Here is a 22,916-nt window from a genome sequence, read left to right as displayed (position 1 = left end):
TTGGCCAATGAGGGCGCCGACTTCGGGTCGTGGGCAGGGATACGTCTCCATGGCAGCGGCCGAAAGACAGTGGCGGAAGCCAATGGCAGCGGTTGGCGGCGCGGGAGGGCAGCGCGGGTGTGGCGGGGCTTTGTGGGGGCACTGCCGGGAGGCTGGAGGGGCGGGGCAGAGTGGGCTCGGCCAATAAGAGAAGCATGAGCGCCACAGCAACTGAGGAGTGGCGGCAATGTGAACCAACGGGAGGCCGCGGTGGCCGTGGCGGGGCGGAGCAGGTGGAGGCGTGGCGACGGGTGTCTGACGAGAGCTGGAAGAGGCAGTGGGAGGTAGTGGCGGCGGCGTTGCGGGCGCCTGAGAAGGAGGAGGAGGAGGAGGAGCAGCGGGTGAGGGGCAGCGCGGGTCTGACCTCCAAGCCCCTTCGGCCCCCGCCCCACGCCGCCTTGGCTCCCGGTCGCCCCCACCCCCGACTGACCCCTGCCGCTCGCGGCCCTTCCTCGTGTCCAGGCGACCTCGTCTCCTGGCCCCTCGGCGTGCAGCCGTCCCCGTGCTTCCTCACCAGGCCGCTCCCGAAACCCGGCCTCCCTCGGGGCCCCTCTCTCCAGGCCCTTCCCTGCACCCTCAGCGTGCCCGGGGACTCACTCCCTTCTTTGGACCCCAGGCCCTTCCCCTACACTCGCTGCATCCCCAGGCCGCTCTCTGCTTCCCGCAATTTCCTCCCGGACCCTCCCTGCCTATCCGGGGCTCTCCCTAGACCCCAGGCTCTCGCGGCTTTCCTACGCGCCTCCTTGGGTCCCCAGGACTTGCTCTGCTCCTCTGTCTCTCCAAGCCGCGTCTGGGCTCTAGTTCCGCTTAGATCTTCTCAAGACCCTCCCTGGACCCGCAGGCCCTTCTCTGCTTTCTTTCCTTGCACCCCAGGTCTCTGGTCTGGCTTTCCTGGGCACCTCCTTGGGTCTCCAAGCCTTCCCGCAGCCCTCTCTGTCCCCTCTTCTTTCTACCCCACCTCCCCTCCGTGCGGCCTCTATTTTGTCTTCACTCACTTTCCCTTCTGCAGCTTCCGCCCTGTCCCAGCGCCCTCCCGCAGCGCCGCCTCTTTATTAATCCCCAGCCTTCCTGTCTTCCAGATCCCCTTTCCCAGCCGCTCTGGCCCCCGTGCCCTCTTCAGTTACCCCTTTGCCGTCTCCCATCGACTCTCCCCGAAGCCCTGTGGTTTGGGTGCCCAGCAGGTCCTGCACGGGCAGAGTTAGGGGTCTTGTTTTTGTTTCGTTTTGCGAATCCCCTTCTTCCCTTTTTGTGGACCTGTTCTGCCTCTCCTTACTGTTCTTTTTCTCTCCCACCCCCCTCCCCGCCCCCGCTTTGTCCTCCGAGCCCTCCTCCCCGGGAATCCTTGGAGAGGGAGCAGGTGCTAGGATCCGTGCTCTGCTCACCCTCCCCTACCCCACTCCAGGCTGCCTGGGGCTTCATCCAGGGCCTCCTAACTACTCCCTGGGTTGCTGGGGAGGGGAGGTGGAGACTGCAAGTGGGCGGAGGGACTATTTGTCCTGGGGGGTGGAGGCCTTGGCTTTTTCCTTAGTGAGGGACAGAGGTGAGGCTGGGCCCCCTGACTCCCAGCTCTGGCAGGGCTAAGCCTTCAGGGTCATTCCAGACTGCCAGTTAATCAGCCTTCCCTGGGACACATCTGTGTGTGTGTCTGTGTGTCTGTGTGTGTCTGTGTGTGTGCTGGGGGCTTTGTGTCTGCTCCAGAGCAGAAGGAGGTCTTAATGAGGGAGATTGGTACTTGTGTGGGGGCTTCCCCAATGTCAGAGCCACTTGTTGAATTTCACCTGCACTGAGGACCCTGTGAAGTCAGTGTTGCTTTTCTTCCCCATTTACAGATGAGACGGAAGGGCCCAACAAAGTCCCTCACAGCTTATAAGTGGCGGGGAGCAAGCATACGCCCGGGGCGCCGCCCCAGCCCCTGCTTTGTGCTCCCCACTCTGGACCGGAGGCAGCATGGTCCATGGGGCACCATGGGGCCCGACAGAGTGACAGCCAGAGAACTATGTGAGAACGATGACCTTGCCACCAGCCTAGTTCTGGACCCCTACCTGGGCTTCCGCACCCATAAGATGAATGTCAGGTGAGGCAGCCTGCAGGAGGCACACAGACTAAGGGCTGGGGACCGGATCCCTTCCACTAGCAGCCCCAGTGGGGGTGGGGGCGGGGCCCGGGAAGGCCAGGAGGGAATAGGCCAAGGCCCTGGGACCCAGGCATGCCCTCTCCCCCAGCCCTGTGCCCCCCCTGCGGCGACAGCACCACCTGCGCTCAGCACTGGAGGCTTTCCTGAGACAGCGGGACCTGGAGGCTGCATACCGGGCCCTGACGCTGGGAGGCTGGATGACCCACTACTTCCAGAGCCGGGGCCCGCGGCAGGAGGCAGCCCTCAAGATCCACGTGAGGGCGACCCCTCTCCCCCTACCCGCCCTGCGCACCTGTTCTCCCCAGTAACCACGGAGCCCCAGACCCTGTGCCCCTCAGCACAGCCCCCGGGACTCCCTGACTTCCTAGTCACTGGGACCATGAGGCGGGGCCCAGAGAATCCTAGGAGAGGAGAGTTGGAGGGCCCTCTGAGATGGAGTCCAACCTCTTCATTTGACAGATGAGGAAACTGAGGCCCCGAGAGGGAAAGTGAGTCCCTGAGACCACACAGCGAGTCAGTGGCAGAGCAGAAATAGAGCCCAGGAGAGAGAGGGCCGAGGACGACCCTGCCCTACCACCTCACCCCGCCCACCCCCTCACCTCCCCCAGATCTATCGCTACCTCCGTGCCTTCCTGCCTGAAAGCGGCTTTACCATCCTGCCCTGTACCCGCTATTCCATGGAGACTAATGGAGCCAAGATTGTGTCTACCCGAGCTTGGTAAGAGGTCAGGACTCCTGATGACCCCACCCCACCCCTGTCTGCTGGTCAAGACCTGTCCCTTCTTGCTGAGAAGGAAGCCGTGGCCTGCTCCTGAAGATCTTCCTCACCCTTGCTCACCGCAGCTCTGCTGGGGGATGAGACCACCCCCCCACAGTTCCTGCAGTGGCCCCCAAAAGCCTGGCCTTGGGCCCAGGATGGTGCCATTCTTTCTTCACCCTGACCCAAGCCCTGTCAGGTAGCAGGCACTGCTGGGCAGGTGCGGGGCAGGACAGCCAGCACCATGGGCCCTTCTTGCACGCAGCATGGTGGGGCGGTGGGAGGTAGCCAAGTGGACACACAGGCACTGACCGCAGCTGCTCGAACTTTAGGAGCTGGCCAGAGAGTGTTGAGTGTTTAGAGGAGCCAGGCCTTGGCTGCGACCCATGGGATGAGCCCCAAGGCCTGGTGAAGGGGCTGTCCGTGGCGGTGGAAGTTGAGTCCAGCAGAAAGACCAGGCTGTGGGAGGCCTGAGGCAGGAGGGGTCCTGGAGGAGCAAAATACAAGGGGAGAGGATGCAGGGTGCTGTCCACAGGGTAGGGTGCCTTTGAGATGGCTTTCAGCAGGCAGAGGTATGGTGTGCTTGCCTGGTGGGGCAGGGGTAGAGGCACTTGGGTTGGGCTTGAGAGACTTAGTAAGTGGAGCCCGGTGCCGGCTCTTTCCAGGGGACAGTAGTCCAGGGAGGACCTGCTCATAGGCCTGGACCTGACCTCTTGGCAGGAAGAAGAACGAGAAGCTGGAGCTGCTGGTGGGCTGCATTGCAGAGCTGCGGGAGGCGGATGAGGGGCTGCTGAGGGCCGGTGAGAACGACTTCAGCATCATGTACTCCACCCGCAAGCGCAGTGCCCAGCTGTGGCTTGGCCCTGCTGCCTTCATCAACCACGGTGCAGTGCTAAGGGCCCCGGGAGGTAGGGGGAGGAGGGGCAAGGGGAAGGGAGGGGTGGCATGCTGCCTTCTAGCTCCTGGGTTTACATGAGTCTCTTCTCTCCCTCATCCGCACTTTCCACTGGCTCCAGACTGCAAACCCAACTGCAAGGTGAGACCTGGGGACCCCCGGAGGAGTTGGCACCTGGAGAATGAGGGTGGGGGAGGGCTTCGTGGTTAGTGAATACCTAAAACTGCACTCCCCTTGACAAAGGGTCTTCCTCACTGTAGGAGGTGTCTGTGCTTGTGGCTCTCAGGCACAAGACAGAAGAAAGGGCTTTGGCTAGAGTCACACTGGAGCCCAGGTGGCCTGGCGGAGTTCTTTTCTCTGAACTGAGCTGAGGGCAGAGCTGGTTTGAGAGAGTGTGTGGTGATGGAGAAACAGAAGGTGACCCTATGCAGGTAGCTCTGACCTTTCAGGGAGATGCCAATGGGCCACAGCTGTGGAGATGTGAGTGGCAGCAGGGGGCTGAGTGGCAGGAGCCTGCAGGGTCATGCCCCTGGGGTGAGGCCAGGGACCTCTGAGAGGTAAGGCTCCTGGTAGGGAGGTTGAGAGAAGGAGCCAGGTGGCAGTGATGGCCACCTGGCCACAGGTTCTGTGGTGGAGCCCGGATGAGAGTGGGGAGTGGAGGGGAGACAGCTGGTAAGTGCCATGTGCCAGCCATGGGCCTCGTCCTGCATCTGCGGGAGCCCTGAGCCATGACAGAGTCCCAGGCTCTGGAGTTAGAGCTGGGTTTGAGTCCTGGCTCTATCAGTCCAGCCCTGGTTTCTCAGTTGGGAAATGGTGAGAACCTGCTACCTGGGCCAGTTGTGAAGGTCAGGTGCACAGTACACACTGATGTCTGTTGGTGCTCCTGTGATTCTGCATGCCCCTCACGTGGATTTCAGGGCGATTAAGTGCAGCCCTGGTCTGGCCCTGTGTGCAGATACTTGGTAGGACAAAAAACAAGGCTAGGCTCCATGAGAGTCTGTGTGCCAAAGCAGGTGACAGCCACCGGGGGCACAGGAGCCCGGTGTTGAAGGAAAACGGAGGCATGTTAGGGTGCCCCAGATGGGACACGTCACACTGGAGGGTCAGGAGGTGTGTGACAGATGTGGTGCCACTAGAAGTTCTGGTCTGCCCTGTGGGCATGCCCAGCTGGTGCATAAGGGAGCTTGGTTTCAAGATTCCCTGGCTGGTGTGCTGGATGCTTGGCAGGAAGGGAAGAGACGAGGCAGGGTGGCTGGCGAAGAGGCTGGCGTGGAACTAAGTGAGAGGATAAGGGGCTGGCTCCAAATAGGGCCTTGGGGATGGAGAGGGCAGGGACACAAGGTACTGTGCACTCGGGAAGTGCCAGCCAGTTGGTCTGGGATCAGGCTGGTGGTGAAGGCCACTCCCAGGCTTGTATCAGCCTAGAGTGGATGGATGGACGGATGGACGGACAGACAGAGAGACCAACAGATGGGAGTCTCCTCTCCCAGTCAGGGACTGTGGAAGCAGGAGCAAGCAGGTTAGGGACTGTGGGGCAGCAATTTCAGATTGGGGCTGTGAAGTGAACACAGGCCTCCAGGAAGGGGTGGCTACCAAGGTACAGGCTGGCAGGGAGTGAGGATTCAGTTAGGGCACCTGAGGAGCGGAGACTTGGCCACAGAAGCTGGAGAAGTGTGTGGAGGGAGCATCCCTGTGTACCACCAGGACAGATTGGAGCACCCTCCTATAGGAGGTGTGGAGGCCACCAAAGGGGTGGTCAGGGAGTGCAGGAGGGGGCGGGCCCTGGGCAGGTCAGGTGCCTCCCAGTAGTGCTTCCCCAAGGCTCTCAGCCACTGCCCCTCCCAAGGGAGAGGGCCCTTGGGGCCCAGATGATGGCCAGGCTAGATAGAGGTAGCCAGCAGGCCTGGACACTGAGCAGTCTGGCCCCCAGTTTGTGCCTGCAGATGGGAACGCAGCCTGTGTGAAGGTGCTCCGGGACATCGAGCCTGGGGATGAGGTGACCTGCTTCTATGGCGAAGGCTTCTTTGGTGAAAAGAACGAGCACTGTGAATGCTATACCTGCGAGAGGTGGGCACACGGGGCAGGAGGTGGGAAATCCCATGAACCGGAAGTGCAACCTCAGGGCCCTTTCCCCACCAGGAAAGGGGAAGGAGCTTTCCGCCTGCGGCCCAGGGATCCCCTGCCCCCAAGGCCCCTGGACAAGTACCAGCTCCGGGAGACCAAGCGGAGGCTGATGCAGGGCCTGGTCGGTGGCCGACAACACCCACTGGGCCCCTGGGCCTGTGCCCACCCATCCTCTCTGCATAGGGACCCCTTCTGTGGTGAGCATGGTTGGGGACCCCATCCTGTCAGCCCTTCTCCACCTCAACTCTTCTTTCTCTGCCCTCTGTCTTGGGCGGGGTGGGTTAGGGTAGGGTGGGGTGGGGGTGGCCAGAGCATGTGGTCACCCTGTTCACCTCCCGGCCCTACAGCTGCCTGCCAGCCCCTGAGGCCCCCGCCCTGTGGTCCCCGGCCTGATGCGGTGCCCCTTTGGCTCCAGTGGCTGCCACAGCCCCAGCTCCGCGTACGCCCCCGCAGACGACGACGCCCCCAGCTCCGCCAGGCCCCTGCGCCCCCAGCTCTCCGCACTGCCCGCGTTTCCCTGCACCAGTGGGGAGGCTGTGGCCCCCACTGCTGCCTGCAGGCGGAGGCCCGGGTAGCCCTGAGCCCAGCCCCTCGTGCTCGCTGGGCCCCCCAGCAGGACTGGCACTGGGCCCGGCGCTATGGGCTGCCTCACGTTGTGCGTGTGGACCTGAGTCGTGTGGCCCCCGCCCCAACTGCCACTGCCCCCACCACTGCCACCCCCATCCCCACTGGGACCCCAGGTCCCATCCCCATCCCCAAGCAGGCCCTCGCCTTCGCACCCTTCTCCCCACCCAAGCGCCTGCGGCTGGTGGTCAGCCACGGCTCCATTGACCTGGATGTCAACAGTGATGGGTCGTGATGGGCCAGGCAGCATAGCTCTCCTAGTCCCCCGTTCCCGAGTTCTTGGGTACTCACTGACCCTCCAAGACTTCCTGGACCTCTGGGAGGGAGCTGGCCCTCCACCCCAGCACAGCGCTGACCTGGGGGTGGGTGTGCTCTAGACACCCCCAGGGACTGGACCCCTGACCCTTTGTGACTGCTGACCCCTGAGCCATCCCCACCTAGCAGGGAGCCCTGGCCGTTGCTGCCCCCTTCCCCAAGCCTCAGGATTAAAGGAGCATACCCTCCCCGCCCACCTTCTCCTGCCCAGGGAGCAAAGCCATAAGGGGTGGGGGCCACCCCTGGCATCTCCTCAAAAACCCAGGCCTCAGGAGGAGGGGAACTGACGTAGGGGTGGCACTTTCTGGAGACTGCCCCTTGGAGGAGAGGGGTTTGCTCTCAGTTCTGTGACTGTCTGAGGTAGGGGTGGCTGCATGTCTCCACCACCCCTGTGGGTCTCAGGGAGGCCAGGTGCGACCTCGTCTTTCTCATGGTGCTATCCCTGGTGCTACTGGGGTGTGGGGGCACCCTCCCCTCCCCCACACCAGAATGGGGTATGTTGGGGGATTGGAAGCACTTGAACTTTTTATTTTATTAAAACCTTGTTATGAGCAGCACCCTTGGAAGCTTTTCATTTATATTGATCTTTTTGAGGGAAGGATGTCAGAAGGGTGAGACTCAGCCTTGCTGAGGAGGCCAGAGCTAGAGGTGGCAGCCTGGGCCCTGGGCCCTGAGAGCTTTGGGAGGGGAGGGGGACGACTCAGGAAGGCGGAGCACAGAGACCAGAATCACATCATCCTGCAAATCACGCTGAGGAAGAACAGTCTGGAAATGACAAGTCCAGCTGACAAGTCATGTGGGCTGGGTCACCCTTTGAGTTAGATGCCCCTCCCACACCTCACCTGTGTCATTTTCCTCAGCTTGGCTCTAAGACAGGCAAATCATCTTGAATGTCTTCAGATCCAGTTCAGTATCTTGAATTTGCCCTTGTCTCTTAATTCTCATCTCAACCCCATTTTACAGAAGGAAATACTAATAGCTAACAATTAGCGAGGCTTCCTGCTACCAGCCACCCGCCAAGCGTCTGGTAGACATTTTCTCCTTGTTCATTGAGGCCTCACAGAGGGCCAAAGTCTTCTGAAATCAGATGAGGGAGAGGGTGGCTGCAGATCCTGTCCATCTCCGTGCTGGCAGCCTTGGAAAAGTGTACCTTGGAGGTTGAGAGGCCAGGCCATGTGCACAAGGGGCTGGGGGCCCTGAGGACAGGGAGTGAACAGGCAGGGAGACCCAGGTGGTCAGCTGGTACCTTTTTTCACTTTAAAATTTGTTTCATTTACGTACAGCTTGTTTTCATTCCTTTCAGAATGGTAAAATGTGTCTTCTGTGCAAATCCTACTGAATCCTGTTAATTTTCTCCCGTCATGTTAAAAAGGCGAGGGGGCTTTCTGGTCAGCAAGAGGGAAGATGGCTGACATGGCAATCACTAAAGAACAAGTCACTTGTCTGTCTGAACAAACTGAAATTCAAGTGCCATCACTATGGCTTCTAGACGGATAACAGTGAGGATTCTTGGCCCAGATGGAGGTGATGATTCCAAGAACCCCTGAAATCCTATTTAAATATCCTAATAACTGCATGTTCACATGCATGTTCTTCCAGGAAGAGAGGGTATAGAGCCTGTATCCAATTCTCTAAAGTGTCTAGAATCCCCCAAACAAGTTAGAAATCAGCGGGGAGGGCCTCCCACTCTCGGCACTGCTGTCACCCTTTCCTTGAACAGCTAATTCTCGTGGGATGAGGAGCAGCCTGGCCTGGCTTCCATCCACTTGGTGCCCAGTAGCACTCTCTCAGTTGTGACAAAAATGTCTCCAGACATTGCCCAATATCCCCCTGGAGACCCAAAGCAGCCCCTAGTTGAGCAGCACTGGGCTAGAGTGACAGGATGATGGGAGGGAAGGTCTCCAGGACAGTCGTCACAGCTGACAGCAATCATTGGCCATGTGCATCCTGGCATCAGCTTTCGTGACAGTATGACCAAGATCACCCCTCTTACAAACAGCCAGGGCAGGAAGCATGTCTTCCCAGAGCCACACAGCTGGTGTGTCCACTGGGGGGATGGCACCCCAAGCACTATAGGGAAGTGCCAGGCGTTTGTGTTGGACTCATGAACTGGGGACATTCAGGTGGCGCTGGGCTTGTCATCAGGACCCTACTTGCGGGGGGGCTCAAGCCCAAGGCAAGGTATATGTCTGGGGTTCAGGTCAAGGCCGGTGAGAACCCCATCATACACGTAGGGGCCAGAACCAGGGAAACGGGGAAGGTGGCTGGGAGGTAAGGGAAAGAGAGCTGAAAGAAACGGAAATAATTAACAGCAACTGGGTGCTCTGTGCTGTCCAGGTGGGGCACCCTAAGCCTGGACCCCATTCTTCCCCTTGGGGGTGCTCTCTGACCCTTTCATACTAAACATGGGGTCCAGGAGCCCCAGCATGCTATTGATGGGGTTGGCCACCCTGGGGCTGCCCATGCAGGTCACTGCCACTGTCCAGTGTGCCATCAGGCACCAGAATGGGGTCCTACTGATGCTGAGTGACTTGAATTGTTTATGTAGACATACTGCACACACCCTGTGGGGCTAGACGTCTTCCCCAGCCCCTGGAAGTTGTTATCACTGAATTTTAGATGAATGGACCACAGGACTGGGGCTTGGGCACTGTAGCTCTGTGTGGTTGATAGGCTGCTGGGCTGGGACTCAAACTCACTCCCAGAGCTCATCCAGGCTCTGGGGTCCTTGGGGGTGGGGAAGAAGCCAGAGCTGTGCTCCCTGGAGACCAATGTATAGCAGTGGCTTCCATGGGGCGGGGGTGGGGTGGGGGGGGGCGGGAGGAGTGGGGAAGGGGTGCACAAGGTTTCATGGAGCAAATGGCAATCCACAGGACATTCATGGCTTCAGGGAGACCGGCAGTGTAAGAATATCCCAGAAGTGGTCGAAGATGATGGCTGTAGACCTCAGGCCCAAGAGGGGAGGGAAGAAGGCTGAGAGAGGCTACTGGCCAAGGGGCAAAAATGCTGTTGTGCCAGTGAATCGAGGCTGGCCGTGGCTGCACAGGTGTCAGGCCTTGTGCTCGGACACTACCTGGGTGACCTCACTGAGCTGTCAGTCCACATCTGTGACTCAGAGCTGCCATGCCCACAAGGCACCATTGCTTTCTTCCTGCAGCAACCGCCTCTGTGCAGGCCAGGCTGGAGATGTCCCCTCCAGTAGCTTCCAGGACTGATTGGCTAGTGCATATCCTATGCCCTCCCTTATTCATTCCTTTGCCTCTCAGGTAGTAGTCTGAGAAAGGTACCCCAGGAGCTAAGAAAGGTACCTCAGGGTGAAGCCATCCAAGATGGCAGTCTGGGTTCTGGGTGTGCCTTGGGTGGGGTAATGAGGGCACATGGGTGAGTGGAATGGAGCCAGCCCTTCCCTAAGCTCACCCAGCCCCTCCCATGGCCCCACCTCATCATGGGACTGTGCACAGTCTTGTTTACAGCTAGGGAAACTGAGTTGTAGGCAGGTCAAGAGGCTTATCCATGGTCACCCAGCATGCTGTCATGATCAGTGACAGCCACCTTTAAGCCTGGGGTGGATCAGGGCCTGGGGAGACAGCTTCAGGCAGAGTCTGGGGCTCAAGGCACAAATGGTGAATCCAACTCTCCTATGCCCAGGGTCATTTGGGGCAGGAACACGCTAGGTCCCAGGGCTCCACACTCTGTCAAGGGTCATCCTCAGTCTAGGGAGTGGGGTGGAAGTGGCTGGAGAGATGACGTTTCGAAATCTTTCTGGAATCAAACAAATCTCAGCATCGCTGCCTTGGAGCCAGGTTGGGGGCGGGCCCAGCGCTGGGTGGGGTGGGGTGGGAGCAAAGAATAATTCAGATGGACCTCTGAGTCTCCACAAGCTCAGTCAGGGAGTGGTCTGCGGGCGGGCCAGGCACGGGGATGTTTCCTTAGAGAACAGAGAAGGCTGCTCCAGGCTGAGGGTGGGGTGGCGAAGGGTGGAGTGCAGAGGGCACTGTTGGGAGGGCTCCCAAGGTGGGGCGGGGTTGTACAGGGAGGGGAGTGCAGTCACAGGGGGGTATGGGAGTGGCAGAGAGCTGGGAAAGGGTTCTTAGCAGGGAGGGAGAAATGGGAGTCAGTGATCACCCTCAGGACTCGAGATGGTCTGGACAGGGAGGGAGGGGCAGGAGGCCCAGGAAGAGTGTGGCAGGTGGTCCAGGTAGGAGGGGAAGAGGATCCAGATGCAGAAGATGGAGGGAGGATTGAGGTGACAGCTAGGTGTGGGACTGAGAGGCAGGAGCATCCTGGAGCCATCCTGGTGGGCAAGTGTTCACATCCAGAGAGCCAAAGGGGGCCTTGGGCTGGCAGCCGCTACCTGCTGGAGGGTGGGGAGGAGCTGGCTTGCTCCTAATCTGGAGATCCCAGAGTCCTCCCTCCTCCCAGCCCTAATGGAGCACAGTCCTCCCCCGCCCCTCCCTCATCAGCAGAACAGTGGTGTTGCTCCAGGGTGCAGACACAGGGAGGATCTACTCGCGCCCCCAAGCCACACTTGACAGGCATTAAGAAAAAAACAGCAATACTTGAAACTAATTAAAATAAATTAATTTTAAAAAGAAGAAGAAACAGCGGCAACAACATCGCTTTATCTGCGGCTTAGAGGCTGGGGGTGGGAGCCCGGGGCCGGGTCTCTGAGAAACGAGTGGATTGGGGCCACTCAGGCCTGTCCCCCGGAGGAGCAGCGCTCAGGCCGTCAGATTTTGCCCGCGAAGGTCCCGTCCTTGATCTGCTCAGTCCAGCGCTGCACCTGGAAGGGGGCGGGAGGGAGGCAGGTGCGCCAGCTCAGCTCAGCTCAGCCAAGCCCGCCCTCCTTGCCGATCCGGCCGGCCGGCGCCCTCTTGCCCGCTCACCCAGCTCATGGGGCACAGCGAGTGGAACACGCGAAAGTAATAGTCGCAGGGATTCGTGCTCTTCCCGCGGCGGTTCATGTTCTTCATGCAGCGGTGGTAGTCTGCAGGGCGGGGCGGGTGGTGGGCGTGGTCTCGTCCCAGGCCCGCCCCTGGCAGGCTCGGACCTGGGCCAGGCCCCGCCTTTCCGCTGTAGGCGCTTCCTTCTCCAGACTAGGCCCCGCCCCCGCCCTCCCTCACCCGTTTCGTCCAAGACTATCACGTCCCTCTAGACACAGTCCTCGCCCACTGATGACCGGGCCGCGCCTGTCCGTGAAAGGTCCCACTTTCCTTCCAGCCAGGCCCCATCTCTCCTTCACTAGCTAATCTCTACCGCCTCTGTCCCGCCCACCCCGGGCCTATCCCTCCTGTCCCGCCCCCTCCAGGCAAGGCTCCGCCCCTTTCCATTCCAGCCCGCTCGGCCTTCCACCCCAACGGTCCCCACTAAGCGTCCTCAAGAGTTGGAGGTGCGGCCTTCCTTGCCTCCACCGTCTCACTCCACTCCCCCTGCCCTGCCCGCGAGGGCTCACCCAGGAAGTTTTGGTAGCAGTTGCGGGTCTGGTTTTGGTTGGGGAAACGCGGGTCGAAGGGCGGTGTGGGCCATCGTCCCCTGGGGGATTTCTCACTGTCGAACATCCTCTGAGGCGGCAGTTCCTGCGGGGAGGAGGGCCTCCGTGGGGCCCAGGGGATGCCCCTCGCTCGGATCAGCGCCCGGCTGCTGACCCTTACCCCGAAACCCAGCCCCTGATCCCACCATTCTGTCCTCACCGAGCTGATGTCAGCGCCTCACTGGTTCGTCAGTGATTGTGGCTCCGTCGGGGGTGCTCCTCGTTTCTGAGTCTCGGGGGTCCCAGCCCAGGAAAAACGACTTCCCAGCCAGATTAGTTGGGACCCCGGAACCCCAGCCAATAGGAGCCGCTGCGCTGCAGAAAACGTTCTGCGGCGCGGGGTGGTGTCGGTGTGGACCCCTCCTCCAGCCTCCCGCGTCCCGCCTCCAGCCCGACGCATCTCCCCAGTCGCCCGCGCGCACACACACGCACCTTAGCTCGACTTTGGCCGAGTCTCGGACTTAGCCTTTTAATCTTTGAGAAGCTGGTTACCCGCGGGCTCTTCCCCGGCCCGCCCCCCGCCCCCAACATAGTAATGTATAGATAACTCTAGTCTCTACCGGAGAAAGAGCTCCCCGCGCCGGCCTGTCCGGCACCGCGCTTCTTACAGTAGAGGCGCACAGCACCTGGGGCCTGCGGGGAAGAGCGAAGAACACGGTGAGGTCTGGTCTCCTAGACTGTCAGTGAAGGCGGCTCCGAAAGTCTCAGAGGGTACCTGGCCAAGCTGGACTTCTGTGGACACTTTGGCGACTGGGGCTGAGTCCCCTGCAGATGCTATTAAAGGTGCTGGGAACTATGTGGGCTGGAGAGAGTAATAATGCACGCTCAGTGAACATGTGTTGGACTGTGTCCTACTATAGGGGCCAGCAAAGCTGAACTGGAATCTGGGTCCCCCACTGCCTCCTCCAGTCGCCCCGTGTTTCTCTGAGGTTTCTCACCCTCCTACATCGCTAACATCAGCCTTACTCTGGATCCTTCACCCCAACATCCAAAGGCACGAATATATTTTCCTCTTGAGAAGCCCCTCTTGAGCCCTCTTCCTACCCCAGCTGCCTCTTCAGGTCCCTCTTCCACTTCCGGCAAACTACTTGGACAAAGCTGGTCTCTGACTCCCCTCTTGAGGTATATATGTAGTTGGAAAATACACATCACAGAATTTACCATTGTAACTATTTCAAAGAGTACAATCGAGTGGCATTAATTACATTCAGTGTTGTGCAACCACTACCTCTATCTTGGTCCAGAACACTTTCATCACCCCAAAAGGAAACTCCATACCCATTTAGCAGTCACCGCCCATTCCTCCATCCCTCCCATACCTTGGCAAACACTAACCACTTTTCTGTGTCTACACATTTCAGGTTCTGGACAATTCATACAAATGGTATCATACACTATGCTGCCATTTGTGTCTGGCTTCTCTGGCTGAACATAATGTATTCAAGGGTTGCAGCAAATGATTCCCTGTTTTCTATTCTCCCTTAAGCCTGCCTCATTCAGGCCTTTGTCCCCACCATGGCACCTCCTTGCTGATAACTCCAGAGGTCCTGTCTTCCCCAAGTACCTGGGTGAAGGTGTGAAGACACCCAGTTCCTTCTTCATCTTCTCCACCCTGTTGGCCGTGTCCCTCAAACTCTCAATTTCCAAGAGCTTGGGCAAGAGAATCTCCAAGGACGACCCCATCATGGCCAGGGGGTGCTGGCCTGGCATCCCCATGGTCTCTTGAGATCTCTCGGGCTTTGGGGACACACCTATGTCCTCCCACCTTGTTGAGGGCAGAGGGATAGGGTCCTGGGAGGCTCTGTCCATCTTTGGGCTGCTGGGGGTACATTTTGAGCAGGAGGACACTTTGGAAGGTCCCTTCTGTTCTGAGAGCAGCCCCTCCACCTCTACCTCTGCCCACGGGTGCGAGGTCTCTTCCACCCAAAGATTCTCACTTCCCTTCTCCCAGGGGCCCAACCAGGGCTGCTCCCTCACCACCACCGGTGTCCCCTCCAACACCTGGCTGGGGCTGAGGGGCTCCGTGCCCATTCTTGACATGGGAGACACCTGAGGGGTCAAGAGCCAGGAGGGCAGACTGACCAATTCCGGTCTCAAGGTTGGCTCCTTGGACTTGGCCATGATCATCAGCTTGGCCAGGGTGAGCCCCTCCACTGAGAAAGGCCTGCTGTGCTCCCGTGGGGCTCTCTCCACGGCCAGCTCCTGGGTCGTGACCCACTTCTTCTGCTTTTGTACCTCCTTGGACTTGAAGCCAGTCATGTCCAGGGATTTCCCCTCCTTCGTCCTTTGGACCTTGTCCTCCAACTTGCCCTTGCTCTTCAAGCCATCCAAGGTGATCTCCCGGACTTTGCTGATCATGACCTCTTTTGACTCCTTCTTGGTGGTGGTGAAGGGAAGCTCCAGGGATGTTTTATGGGCCCTCAGCTCCACGACCTTTGTCTCCTGGGTGCCCACCAGCACCACTGACTCTCGCTTCCCTTCAAGCTGATTTCTCTCAAGTACATCTCCACCATGACGTCCCATGGGCAACATGCCCAAATTGGCAGGGTCCGATGTCAGCTGGTATTGTGTGGGTGAGGTCAGAGCCTTCTGAGATCGGGTAGATAGGGACAGAGATTTTTGGTTTGGGACAGGAGGGGACGTGGTCTTCGGGGGAAGAGCAAGTGCAGGTGGAGCCTTCCGAGATGGGGCAGATATAGCGGGGGCCTTCTGGGCAATAGCTGGTACACCGGGGGTCTTCTTGGATGGGCCAGGTATAGTGGGGGTTTTCCGAGATGGGGCAGGTATGTCTGGTGTCTTGTGGGAAATAGCTGGTACAGTTAAGGCCTTCTGGGATGGGCCAGGTATGACTGGGGCTTTCTGGGGAACAGAAGCTACAATTGGGGTCTTATGGGGAGCAGCGAGTCTAGCTGGGGCCTTCTGGGATGGAGCAGGTACAGCTGAGACCTTCTGGGATTGGTCAAGGATAAACGGAGCCTTCCAAGAGGTGGCAGGGACAGAGGGGGTCTTCTGGGAGGGTGGAGGCCACAGCCTCTGCACAGAGCCCAGGGGCCTGGCCTTTTCTTTGTGCCTGGGGACAGAGGAGTAGGGGGCAGGCAGGTAGAAGTTGGGAGAGTAGGTGGCCTGGCAGAGGGAGTTGGAGGACAAGGTGCTGGATTCAGGGTCTATCAAGTCTTCCACATCCTGTTGCCACAGGTAAGCATCGATGTGGTTAAAGGAGCCCAGCAAGGAAATATCTCGGCTGTCCTCCGAGATACACTGCGAAGGGCTCTCAAATAAACCACCCACAACCACTGCTGGGTCAGATTTAGACAAGCAACACTGAAATAGAGAAAGGTGAGGGGAAGGATGTTAGGGCAGGTGAGCCTCTCAGACACAGACCAGGCCTCCAGCCCTATCATCCCTCAGACCTGGGAGTCTAGGCCCCCAAACCTCTCCTTCAGATCCAGGGTACAGGCCCCCAACCTCTTCCCTCAGACCCAGTGTCCCTGCCCCCAGCCTCCTCCCTAAGATCTAAGAGTTGCCCTCCTGGCCCCAAGTATATAGCTGCCTTGGAAGAGGACGGCATTTGGTTGATGGTGTTGGAAACGACGCTGAAGATGGTCCGGATAGTGATGCTGGGCTTCCCTGGGAGAAAGGAGAGCAGCCTGAGCCCTGGGGGAGGGGAGGTTGGAGCTTGGGGCCCTTCACGCAGGCAGAGGGAGGGGTGTGCTCACCAGAAACTTGGAGTTTGGTCTGAGATCTGTGCAGGCTGTGGTCTGAGTGAGACCTGTAGGCACAGTATGGTGGGACTTTGGTGATATCCTCATCCTTCTCCAGCTCCTACCCGCGGCAAGGCCCCAAACCTACCTTTTTTCTCTGGATTTCTTTCTAGTGTCAGCCTGCTCCAGCTGTGACCAGATGATAGGCAGGGAGTCGCCTACGGCCTGGGACTTGAATCTGCGCTTGAGGGTCTGGCAGGGGGACCAGGGAGAGCCAGCCGTCAGGAGGCATAGCCCCTCAGCCCCTCACCCACTGGCCTGCCGGGCCTGCTCACCTTTGCCTTTCTTTTTTTCCGAGTAGTCATCATCTTGTAAGGAAAGGTAGGTTCAACAATCATGACTGGAAAGGGAGGGGACACCTAGGTCAGGGCCCGGATGCTGGGGAGGCACAGGGAGAAGCTGAGACAGACGCGGGGGGCGCGGCTCAGACATGGGGGGAGGTGCCCGCGCTGGAAGCTCCACCCATGCCTGGGGGAGGAGCAGCAGAAATGCAGCAAACCCAGTGGATGACAGAGCCTGCTCACCTGAACGCTTGGTGTGGGACTGGTCCTGTGGGTAGAGAGGGCGCAGTCAGGAACGGCAACCTCTGCCTGGCTCTCACATCTCCATGACTATCTAGCCTCAGACTCCAGGACCCAGACTCCTCCCTCAGACTTAGAAATCCAGGCCTACAACCTCCTTCCTCAGACCGGGGCCCACAGCCTCCAATCTCAGATCCAGGGGTCCGGGCCCTCTACCCCATTCCTAGACTTCAGGTTCTTGGTCCTGACTCCCATTTGAATCTAGAACCATAATGGGCCCCTGGAGTCTGTGGGGCCATGTCCCCACCTGGAGGCGCCAGGTGGAGGCGGGAGGTGCCACCAGGGCCAGGTCCATGGGGGCCGTATGCAGGGTTCTGGGGGCCCAGGCAGTGGCTGGCTCCCGCAGCAAGTGGATGAGATGGACCCAGCGGTCAAACAGGAAGGCGACCTCGCTGTCAGGGGCATCCAGCTCCAGGTAGTAGTAGCGGCCCGTGATCAGGCGCAGCTTCAGACGCCAGGCAGACAAATTGTGGACGTAGAGGTGGACCAGGTCTAGCGGGATCATCCTTGGGGAGGCAGGAGATGGAGGAGGTAGAGCAGGAGAAGGGGGTTGGGGGCAGCAGGGGATGGGGGCATGGAGGCACCTGGTGAGGACGAGGTTGGAGCAGTCCCTGCCCTCGGGGGGCCGAGCGATCAGCAGGAGGTCTGGCAGCACCAGGCCTGGCAAGGAGGCGGCCACACCCATGGTCAGATGGTTGGTTTTGTGGTGTACGTACACGGGGGCCCCTCGGTTGGTCACCTGGGGGTCAGGGAGAGGGGCTGGGACCACTCCTGTCTTCGATGCTCCTGCGGCACCCCTAGATCGAGCCCCCATCCCCTGAGACCCCAGCAGTCCCACATCCCCAGGCCTGGGGTTCTGGCTCTACCCCTCTCTGCCCCCAGGGCGCAGGGAGCTGGGGACCTGCACAAAGTTACTCTCGAACATGGGCAGCGGGCGGAGGGGCAGGTACTCGCCCTTCTGGAGGGTCTTCTGCAGCTGGCCCAGAGTGGGGACCCACTTTGGGGGGCCCGGCAGTGGATCCAGGTGCCTGATGTTACGAAACCGGTTCATGGCAGTTGCAGAAAGGGTAGTTGCCCAGGCACGGAGTCAGGGACCTGGCACCCCACAGCCCACTGGCCCTGGCCCAGGGCTCAGTAGTTCCAGAGCCTGGAACTTCCCCAGGGCCTGGCCATAGCCCTGTGGGTGGTCAGCCTGGTCTGGGGGAGGAGCCTTTGGTGGGGGCTTTGTGACCTCATCGGACACCCAGGGGATTCTTTCTGGGAACTCTCCCGGGGCTGTGGGGTCCCTTCTCCTCCAGGGCCATGGCCTGGAGTCTTGAGAGCTGGGGGTGGGGAGCAAACCAGAAACCTCCCTCCCAGACCCAAACTGATGACAATACAAGGCCCCCCACGGTCTGTCTGGGATGTTGCAAATGGATGGTTAAGCACTGACTGGGTTTCTGACTCTTACAAGTGGAAGTGGGAATATAGCCCCTACTTGCCACTAACCCTTCTCAGACCTTGAGTAAGGCCCATACTCCCATGGAGCCTGTGTCCACAGATCGAATGCGTTTGTGTGGGTGGCTACCGTTGCTGTACATTGAGGTATAAAGAAAGGAATACGCTCTTTGCAATGAGCCAGGCCGTTGGCAGAATCACAATTGTCTCTCCCCAGCTGTGTGACCTTGAACAACAGGCACCTCCCCCGGCCTCAATTTCCTTCACCTGTAAAATGGGGTATATTGGAGGATCCATGGGATCATGTAAGTAAAACCCTATACTTAGGGTGTGGCCCAGAGCAGGCACTCAACGAATGGTCCTTCTTGTCCCCTTCTGAGGGCTTATTTTATGGGGAGGACTGGTATTCTGTCATTCTAAAAATAGTGTTTATTATCTTTTTAAAACGCATCCTGCAAAATACATGGTCATGGTAGAAATTCTGGAAAATACAAGCGCAAATCATAAAAGTTACCCACGATCCCAACTTCTACATGGAAATGGCCTTTGTCAACCTTTTGGCATAGTTCCTTCTAGGATATTTTTTAATCCATATACAGAGAGAGAAAGAGAAACACAAAATAGGGATCACGCCATGGTTTGCAGCCCGCTTTTTCTGTGTGTGAAGCCGCCTCTGTAGCATAGTTCTTGGTGGCTGGTCATGGCTGTTCCATTACACTGGCTGTAATTTATTTAACTATCCCCCACTGTCAGACATGTAGGTTGTTTTTGAGTTGCTGTTGTGGACACTGCCATCATGAACAACCTTCAGTGTGCAGTTTTGTCTTGCATGAGTACTATCAGTCAGGGTGACCTTCTAGAACCTTCCATTAAATGTTTATTGAGTGCCTACGAAGTGCTGGGCACCAGGTGAGGCTCAGAATTTGTCCCTCAGGGCACTGACAGTCTTCCCTCTGTGGTCATGCCCACTCAGGATCCCTCTCTCCCCCATCCCCAGGGGCCCCAGCGTCCAGCCCCCAGCCCTCAGAGAAACTACCTCTAAGTGGATGTGTATGACTAATTTAATTCCCCCTTCTCCATCTCACAAAGGTTTTTTACATTTTTGTACAAAAACCCAGGCCTCCTTCCCCACTCCCTCCCCACCCCAACACAAAAAGTAATTGTTTAATAAATAGTATGTGCTCCTGCTCAGGCCCAGAGGAGTGGGGGCACTGTGGCCAGACTTCTTAGAGACCCAAGAATCCAGGGAGGCACTGTGGCCAGACTTCTTAGAGACCCAAGAATCCAGGACCCCAGTTTCTTTCCCCTGGGGATCTCCAAGTTCACCTGCCTCCAACCCACCCCCTGAAATAAATAAGTATAAATAAGGCACAGATGCCCCCACCCAGGTCTCCTGGAGGAACCATCTCTAACTAAGGGAGATAATGGGGACGAGGTCCTCTGGCTGCCATGCCCCCAGTCCCAAAATAAATAAATAAATAAGGTCTGGTGGTGAAGAATGCTGGTGGCTGTGGCTGGTGGCTCACAGCCGAGTCTTCAGCAGCAGCAAACCCCTCACGGCCCAGTCCAGCGTCAGGTGCAGCCCCCCGAGAATGGCGTGGGCTGCCCGGATGCCTCCCCAGGCTGAGGCCGGCGGGGCCAGGGGGGGTGCTGGCGGGTCTGGGGGCGCCTGGGGCAGCGCCAGACGGGACATCTGTTGGGAGAAGAGCGAGGGTTAGTAACAAGCCAGGGATGCAGCGGAGTCCAGGAAAGTGTTTGCAGCCTCTACTGAATCAGGTCATGGGGGGCGGTGCCAGGTGGCATATTTCCAGGGTGTCTTTGGCCTGTGGGATGGGGTGTCTCAGTGGGGAGTTCTTCAGGGTGTTGGATTCAGAAAATGGAGGCTGGGTCCAAAAGGTGGGAGTCTTGAGGCTGGGGTTCCAGGACCAAGTTCAGAAGGTTAATTAATGGCAAGGTCTGTAGGCTCAGGGCTGGGATCCTGGTGCTGGGGAGGACTGGGGTCTCAAGAGTGGAGTCTGAGAACTCAGAGCTGGAATTAGAGGTCCAGGGTCTTTGGGATCAGACCCAGGGGTCACAGGGTCTTGGGTTCTCTAGGGCTCAGGTCTAGTCTAATTTCAAGCTCAGGATCTAGGCACTTGGGGTCTGAGGTGTGTGGAGCCAGGGTCTCTAAGCTTTGGGTCAGGGTCTGCCATCTGAGGGCCCGGGGGGTCTCAGGGTCTGGATGTTCAGTTTCCGGGGCTTGGGGGTCTGGAATGCAGTGTCCTGGGCCAGGGTTTCCAGGTCATGGGTGAGGGTTTGAGCTAGCAAGTCTTAGGGTTTCAGAGTGGGCATCTTGGGGTCACAGGATCATGAGGTCTCTGAAGTTTGGGGTGAGAAGTGAGAGTTTCCAGGCAGGATTTTGGAGTCTGGGGCCTCAGCGTCTCAAAGCCAAAGGATCTTGGGGACACCAGAGTCTCAGAGCAGGGCTGTCGTACCAGGAGCTGCAGCCGGCGCAGCAGCCGGTCCAACCTGGCCTGCAGGGCCCCCAGCTCAGGCTCCAGGGTCCGCAGGGAAGGGCCTCCTGCCCGGCGCAGCCATTGCACATGCCTCAGGTAGGAAAACAAGTCTGCCCGCAGCCGTGTCAGCACACCGGGGAGCTGGGGGACAAGGCATGGAGGATGTCAGGAGCACCTCGGGCATGCCTGCTCCCACCCCGATCTTCGTAGACCATCTCTGCTGCCCAGGCCCCACCTTTACCCCATCCCTCTCCCCTGCTCTTACCTGCAAGGCTCCCAGAGCCCCCGCACTCATGGCCAAGGTGGGGAGGGAATCCAAGTTGTGGTCTCCGTCGGCTGGAAATTTGTCTCTCTGGGGAAAAGAAGCTATGAGGGGGCACTCTGACCAGCTCCGAGGGTCTCTTCACTCCCTACCACAAGCCTCAAACTCCTCCCTCCCTCGATCTCTGCCACCGTGGTAGCCCAGATACCAGCCTCTCCAACCCTCACTTTGTCATTCCCGGTCCGAGGCCCTTGCCTATCCCCTTCAGCCTCTCCTACCAGCTGTGCGGCCAGTTGCCGAGTGTCCGCCAGGAGAGAGCGCGTCAGGAGAACGGCGCTGTCCAGCTCAGCCCGAGGGTCTGCGGAGGCCCTTGGGGGGCCAGGAGGTGGCCCTGGGGCAGCAGCTCTATCTGGCCACAGGCTCAGCGCGACCAGGACCAGGCAGCAAACACCTGGGGGCGGGAGAGGGCGGAGGGCTCAGGGGGACTGGCGGGTCCGAGGCAGGAAGAGTTAGAGGCCTGGACTCCTGGATCTGAGCGAGGAGGGGCTAGGGGTCTAGAGTCCCAAGGCGGAGCACCCAGGGCAGGTCATCGGCCAGAGCGGGCTCCCCTCTCCCTCTCCCGCTTTGGCTGCCCCGCCCGTCGGAGCAGACGCGGCCCGGGGCGGGTAGACGGGCCGGGCGTCTCCCGTCCGCCCCCGGACGCCGGAATCTGGGCCCTGGGGCGGGGCATGAGGGGGAGGCACAGGCCAGAACCTGCTCCCTTCCCCGGGCCCCGGGAGCCCAGGCTGGCCTGAGAGCAGAGAAGGGAGCCCGGTCTGGAGACCCCGAGGCCCTGACGCCTGCCCGGAGACCCCTTCCAGGGTGGGCGGCAGAGGGCTGTCCGCGGAGCGGGATGCCCTGGCACACCTGGGCGGGAGAGTGGGATCCAGCGGCGCTGCGCCCAGGCTTTTGCCGGGGCCTCCCCGGCAACCCATCCCCCCCGGACCCCGCCCCCCGCTCTCACAGCCAATCAGCGCCCCCCGGGCCGCCCCGCTCCTGCAGCACACCCCCAGCCCGCCCCCCGGGCCGCTCCCGCCGCGGTCCATCAGTCCATCTGCATCCGACTGGCTCCCCCGTTTCTGTCTGCACCCTGTCTCTCTCTGTTCCTCCCCCTGGCTCTCACCTCCTTGGGCTCTCTGCCTCAGTTTCCCTCGAGCAGCCTCTGTTGAGGTCCCGGGGTGTGTGCATCTCTGGGTCCCCGCCGACTCCCTGGGGGTCCCAGGCCTTTTAGGGTCACCTACCGGCATTTGTCTCTCTGTCTCTGTCTGTGGGTCTCGGTTTCTCAGTGTCTCTGACTGTCCCTTCATCGCTCCCGCTGCCGCCCGTCTGGGCTCCAGGCCTCCTGCTTGCCCTGACTGACCTCCCAGTCTGCCTCCCCATCTCTCCCTCTCGCTCCTGTCTGTCCCATTCGGCGGTCTGTCTGCTCTCCACCCTCCCAGCCGACGGTCCCTCCCTCCTCTCTCCCTGTTCACCCCCAACCCCATGAACTGGAACCAACTTACTGTTCATGTCCCCACAGGGTAGGGGTTCCCCAGGGCAGGGGCCAGGGAGCTGGGGGCCTTTAACCCTTCCCTGTCCGCTGCTGGGGAGCCCCAGGGGTCAGCTGGGCCTCGGCCTGGGAAGGGGAGGCATGTGCGGTGAGCAGCCAGGGCCGCGGCAGTGAGGGAGTGTGTTCGCCTGGGGGGTTATATAGGGGGCCGAGGCGGGCGGGCGGGGGGCAGGCGGCAGGGGAGGGCAGCCTGACACATCCTGACTCACCCTCCCTGCCTGCCTTTTCCATTCAGACGGAGCCGGCTGCCTCGCAGGGCTCACGGCGCTCGCTCGGAGGAGGGCACGGAACGAAAAGTTGGAAAAGTTGAAAAGGGAAAGGGGGGGTGGTCGGAGAGGGGCTGGTGAGGTCATCCGCGTCCCCTCCCTCCACCT

General features: G+C 59.6%; 4 protein-coding genes across 11 annotated transcripts; 1 reads left to right on the top strand and 3 right to left on the bottom strand.

The window, feature by feature from the left end:
• Positions 1-223: 223 nt before the first annotated feature.
• KMT5C (lysine methyltransferase 5C) lies at positions 224-7,445 on the top strand. 6 transcript variants are annotated; one of them, XM_011379272.2, is made up of 9 exons: positions 278-380; positions 1,869-2,113; positions 2,262-2,427; positions 2,782-2,891; positions 3,651-3,814; positions 3,947-3,966; positions 5,756-5,892; positions 5,965-6,146; positions 6,297-7,445. In XM_011379272.2, the coding sequence occupies exons 2-9, from the start codon at positions 1,869-1,871 to the stop codon at positions 6,806-6,808; spliced, it is 1,536 nt and encodes a 511-aa protein (XP_011377574.1). In that variant the 5' UTR covers positions 278-380; the 3' UTR covers positions 6,809-7,445. The 6 variants fall into 6 exon arrangements, with proteins under 6 accessions (XP_023378512.1, XP_011377574.1, XP_011377573.1 ...); XM_011379271.2 differs by having other exon boundaries at positions 3,651-3,838; XM_023522744.1 differs by having other exon boundaries at positions 224-323; positions 3,651-3,838; positions 5,756-6,146.
• Positions 7,446-11,452: 4,007 nt separating this feature from the next.
• LOC105304910 (cytochrome c oxidase subunit 6B2) lies at positions 11,453-12,673 on the bottom strand. Of its 2 annotated transcripts, XM_011379267.2 has the most exons (3): positions 12,341-12,673; positions 11,775-11,875; positions 11,453-11,671 (listed from the first exon to the last, which is right to left on the bottom strand). In XM_011379267.2, the coding sequence occupies exons 1-3, from the start codon at positions 12,444-12,446 to the stop codon at positions 11,618-11,620; spliced, it is 261 nt and encodes an 86-aa protein (XP_011377569.1). In that variant the 5' UTR covers positions 12,447-12,673; the 3' UTR covers positions 11,453-11,617. The 2 variants fall into 2 exon arrangements, with proteins under 2 accessions (XP_011377569.1, XP_023378591.1); XM_023522823.1 differs by having other exon boundaries at positions 11,580-11,875.
• A 992-nt stretch (positions 12,674-13,665) lies between these two features.
• On the bottom strand, positions 13,666-18,415 carry FAM71E2 (family with sequence similarity 71 member E2). Its single transcript, XM_023522732.1, has 8 exons — positions 17,662-18,415; positions 17,345-17,499; positions 17,008-17,266; positions 16,704-16,728; positions 16,455-16,519; positions 16,268-16,371; positions 16,013-16,187; positions 13,666-15,739 (listed from the first exon to the last, which is right to left on the bottom strand). The coding sequence occupies exons 1-8, from the start codon at positions 17,809-17,811 to the stop codon at positions 13,859-13,861; spliced, it is 2,814 nt and encodes a 937-aa protein (XP_023378500.1). The 5' UTR covers positions 17,812-18,415; the 3' UTR covers positions 13,666-13,858.
• Positions 18,416-18,608: 193 nt separating this feature from the next.
• Positions 18,609-22,654, bottom strand: IL11 (interleukin 11). Of its 2 annotated transcripts, none has more exons than XM_011379265.2 (5): positions 22,117-22,444; positions 21,233-21,405; positions 20,958-21,044; positions 20,672-20,833; positions 18,609-19,890 (listed from the first exon to the last, which is right to left on the bottom strand). In XM_011379265.2, exons 1-5 carry the CDS (start codon positions 22,298-22,300, stop codon positions 19,720-19,722), a joined length of 777 nt encoding a protein of 258 aa, XP_011377567.1. In that variant the 5' UTR covers positions 22,301-22,444; the 3' UTR covers positions 18,609-19,719. The 2 variants fall into 2 exon arrangements, with proteins under 2 accessions (XP_011377567.1, XP_011377568.1); XM_011379266.2 differs by lacking the exon at positions 22,117-22,444 and adding an exon at positions 22,496-22,654 and having other exon boundaries at positions 18,753-19,890.
• Positions 22,655-22,916: the final 262 nt, after the last annotated feature.

Source organism: Pteropus vampyrus, unplaced genomic scaffold (assembly GCF_000151845.1).
Source record: "Pteropus vampyrus isolate Shadow unplaced genomic scaffold, Pvam_2.0 Scaffold357, whole genome shotgun sequence".
In the NCBI taxonomy this organism is placed as follows: domain Eukaryota; kingdom Metazoa; phylum Chordata; class Mammalia; order Chiroptera; family Pteropodidae; genus Pteropus; species Pteropus vampyrus.
Note: the sequence above shows the minus strand (reverse complement) of the source record. Positions and strands in the feature narration are given on the sequence as shown.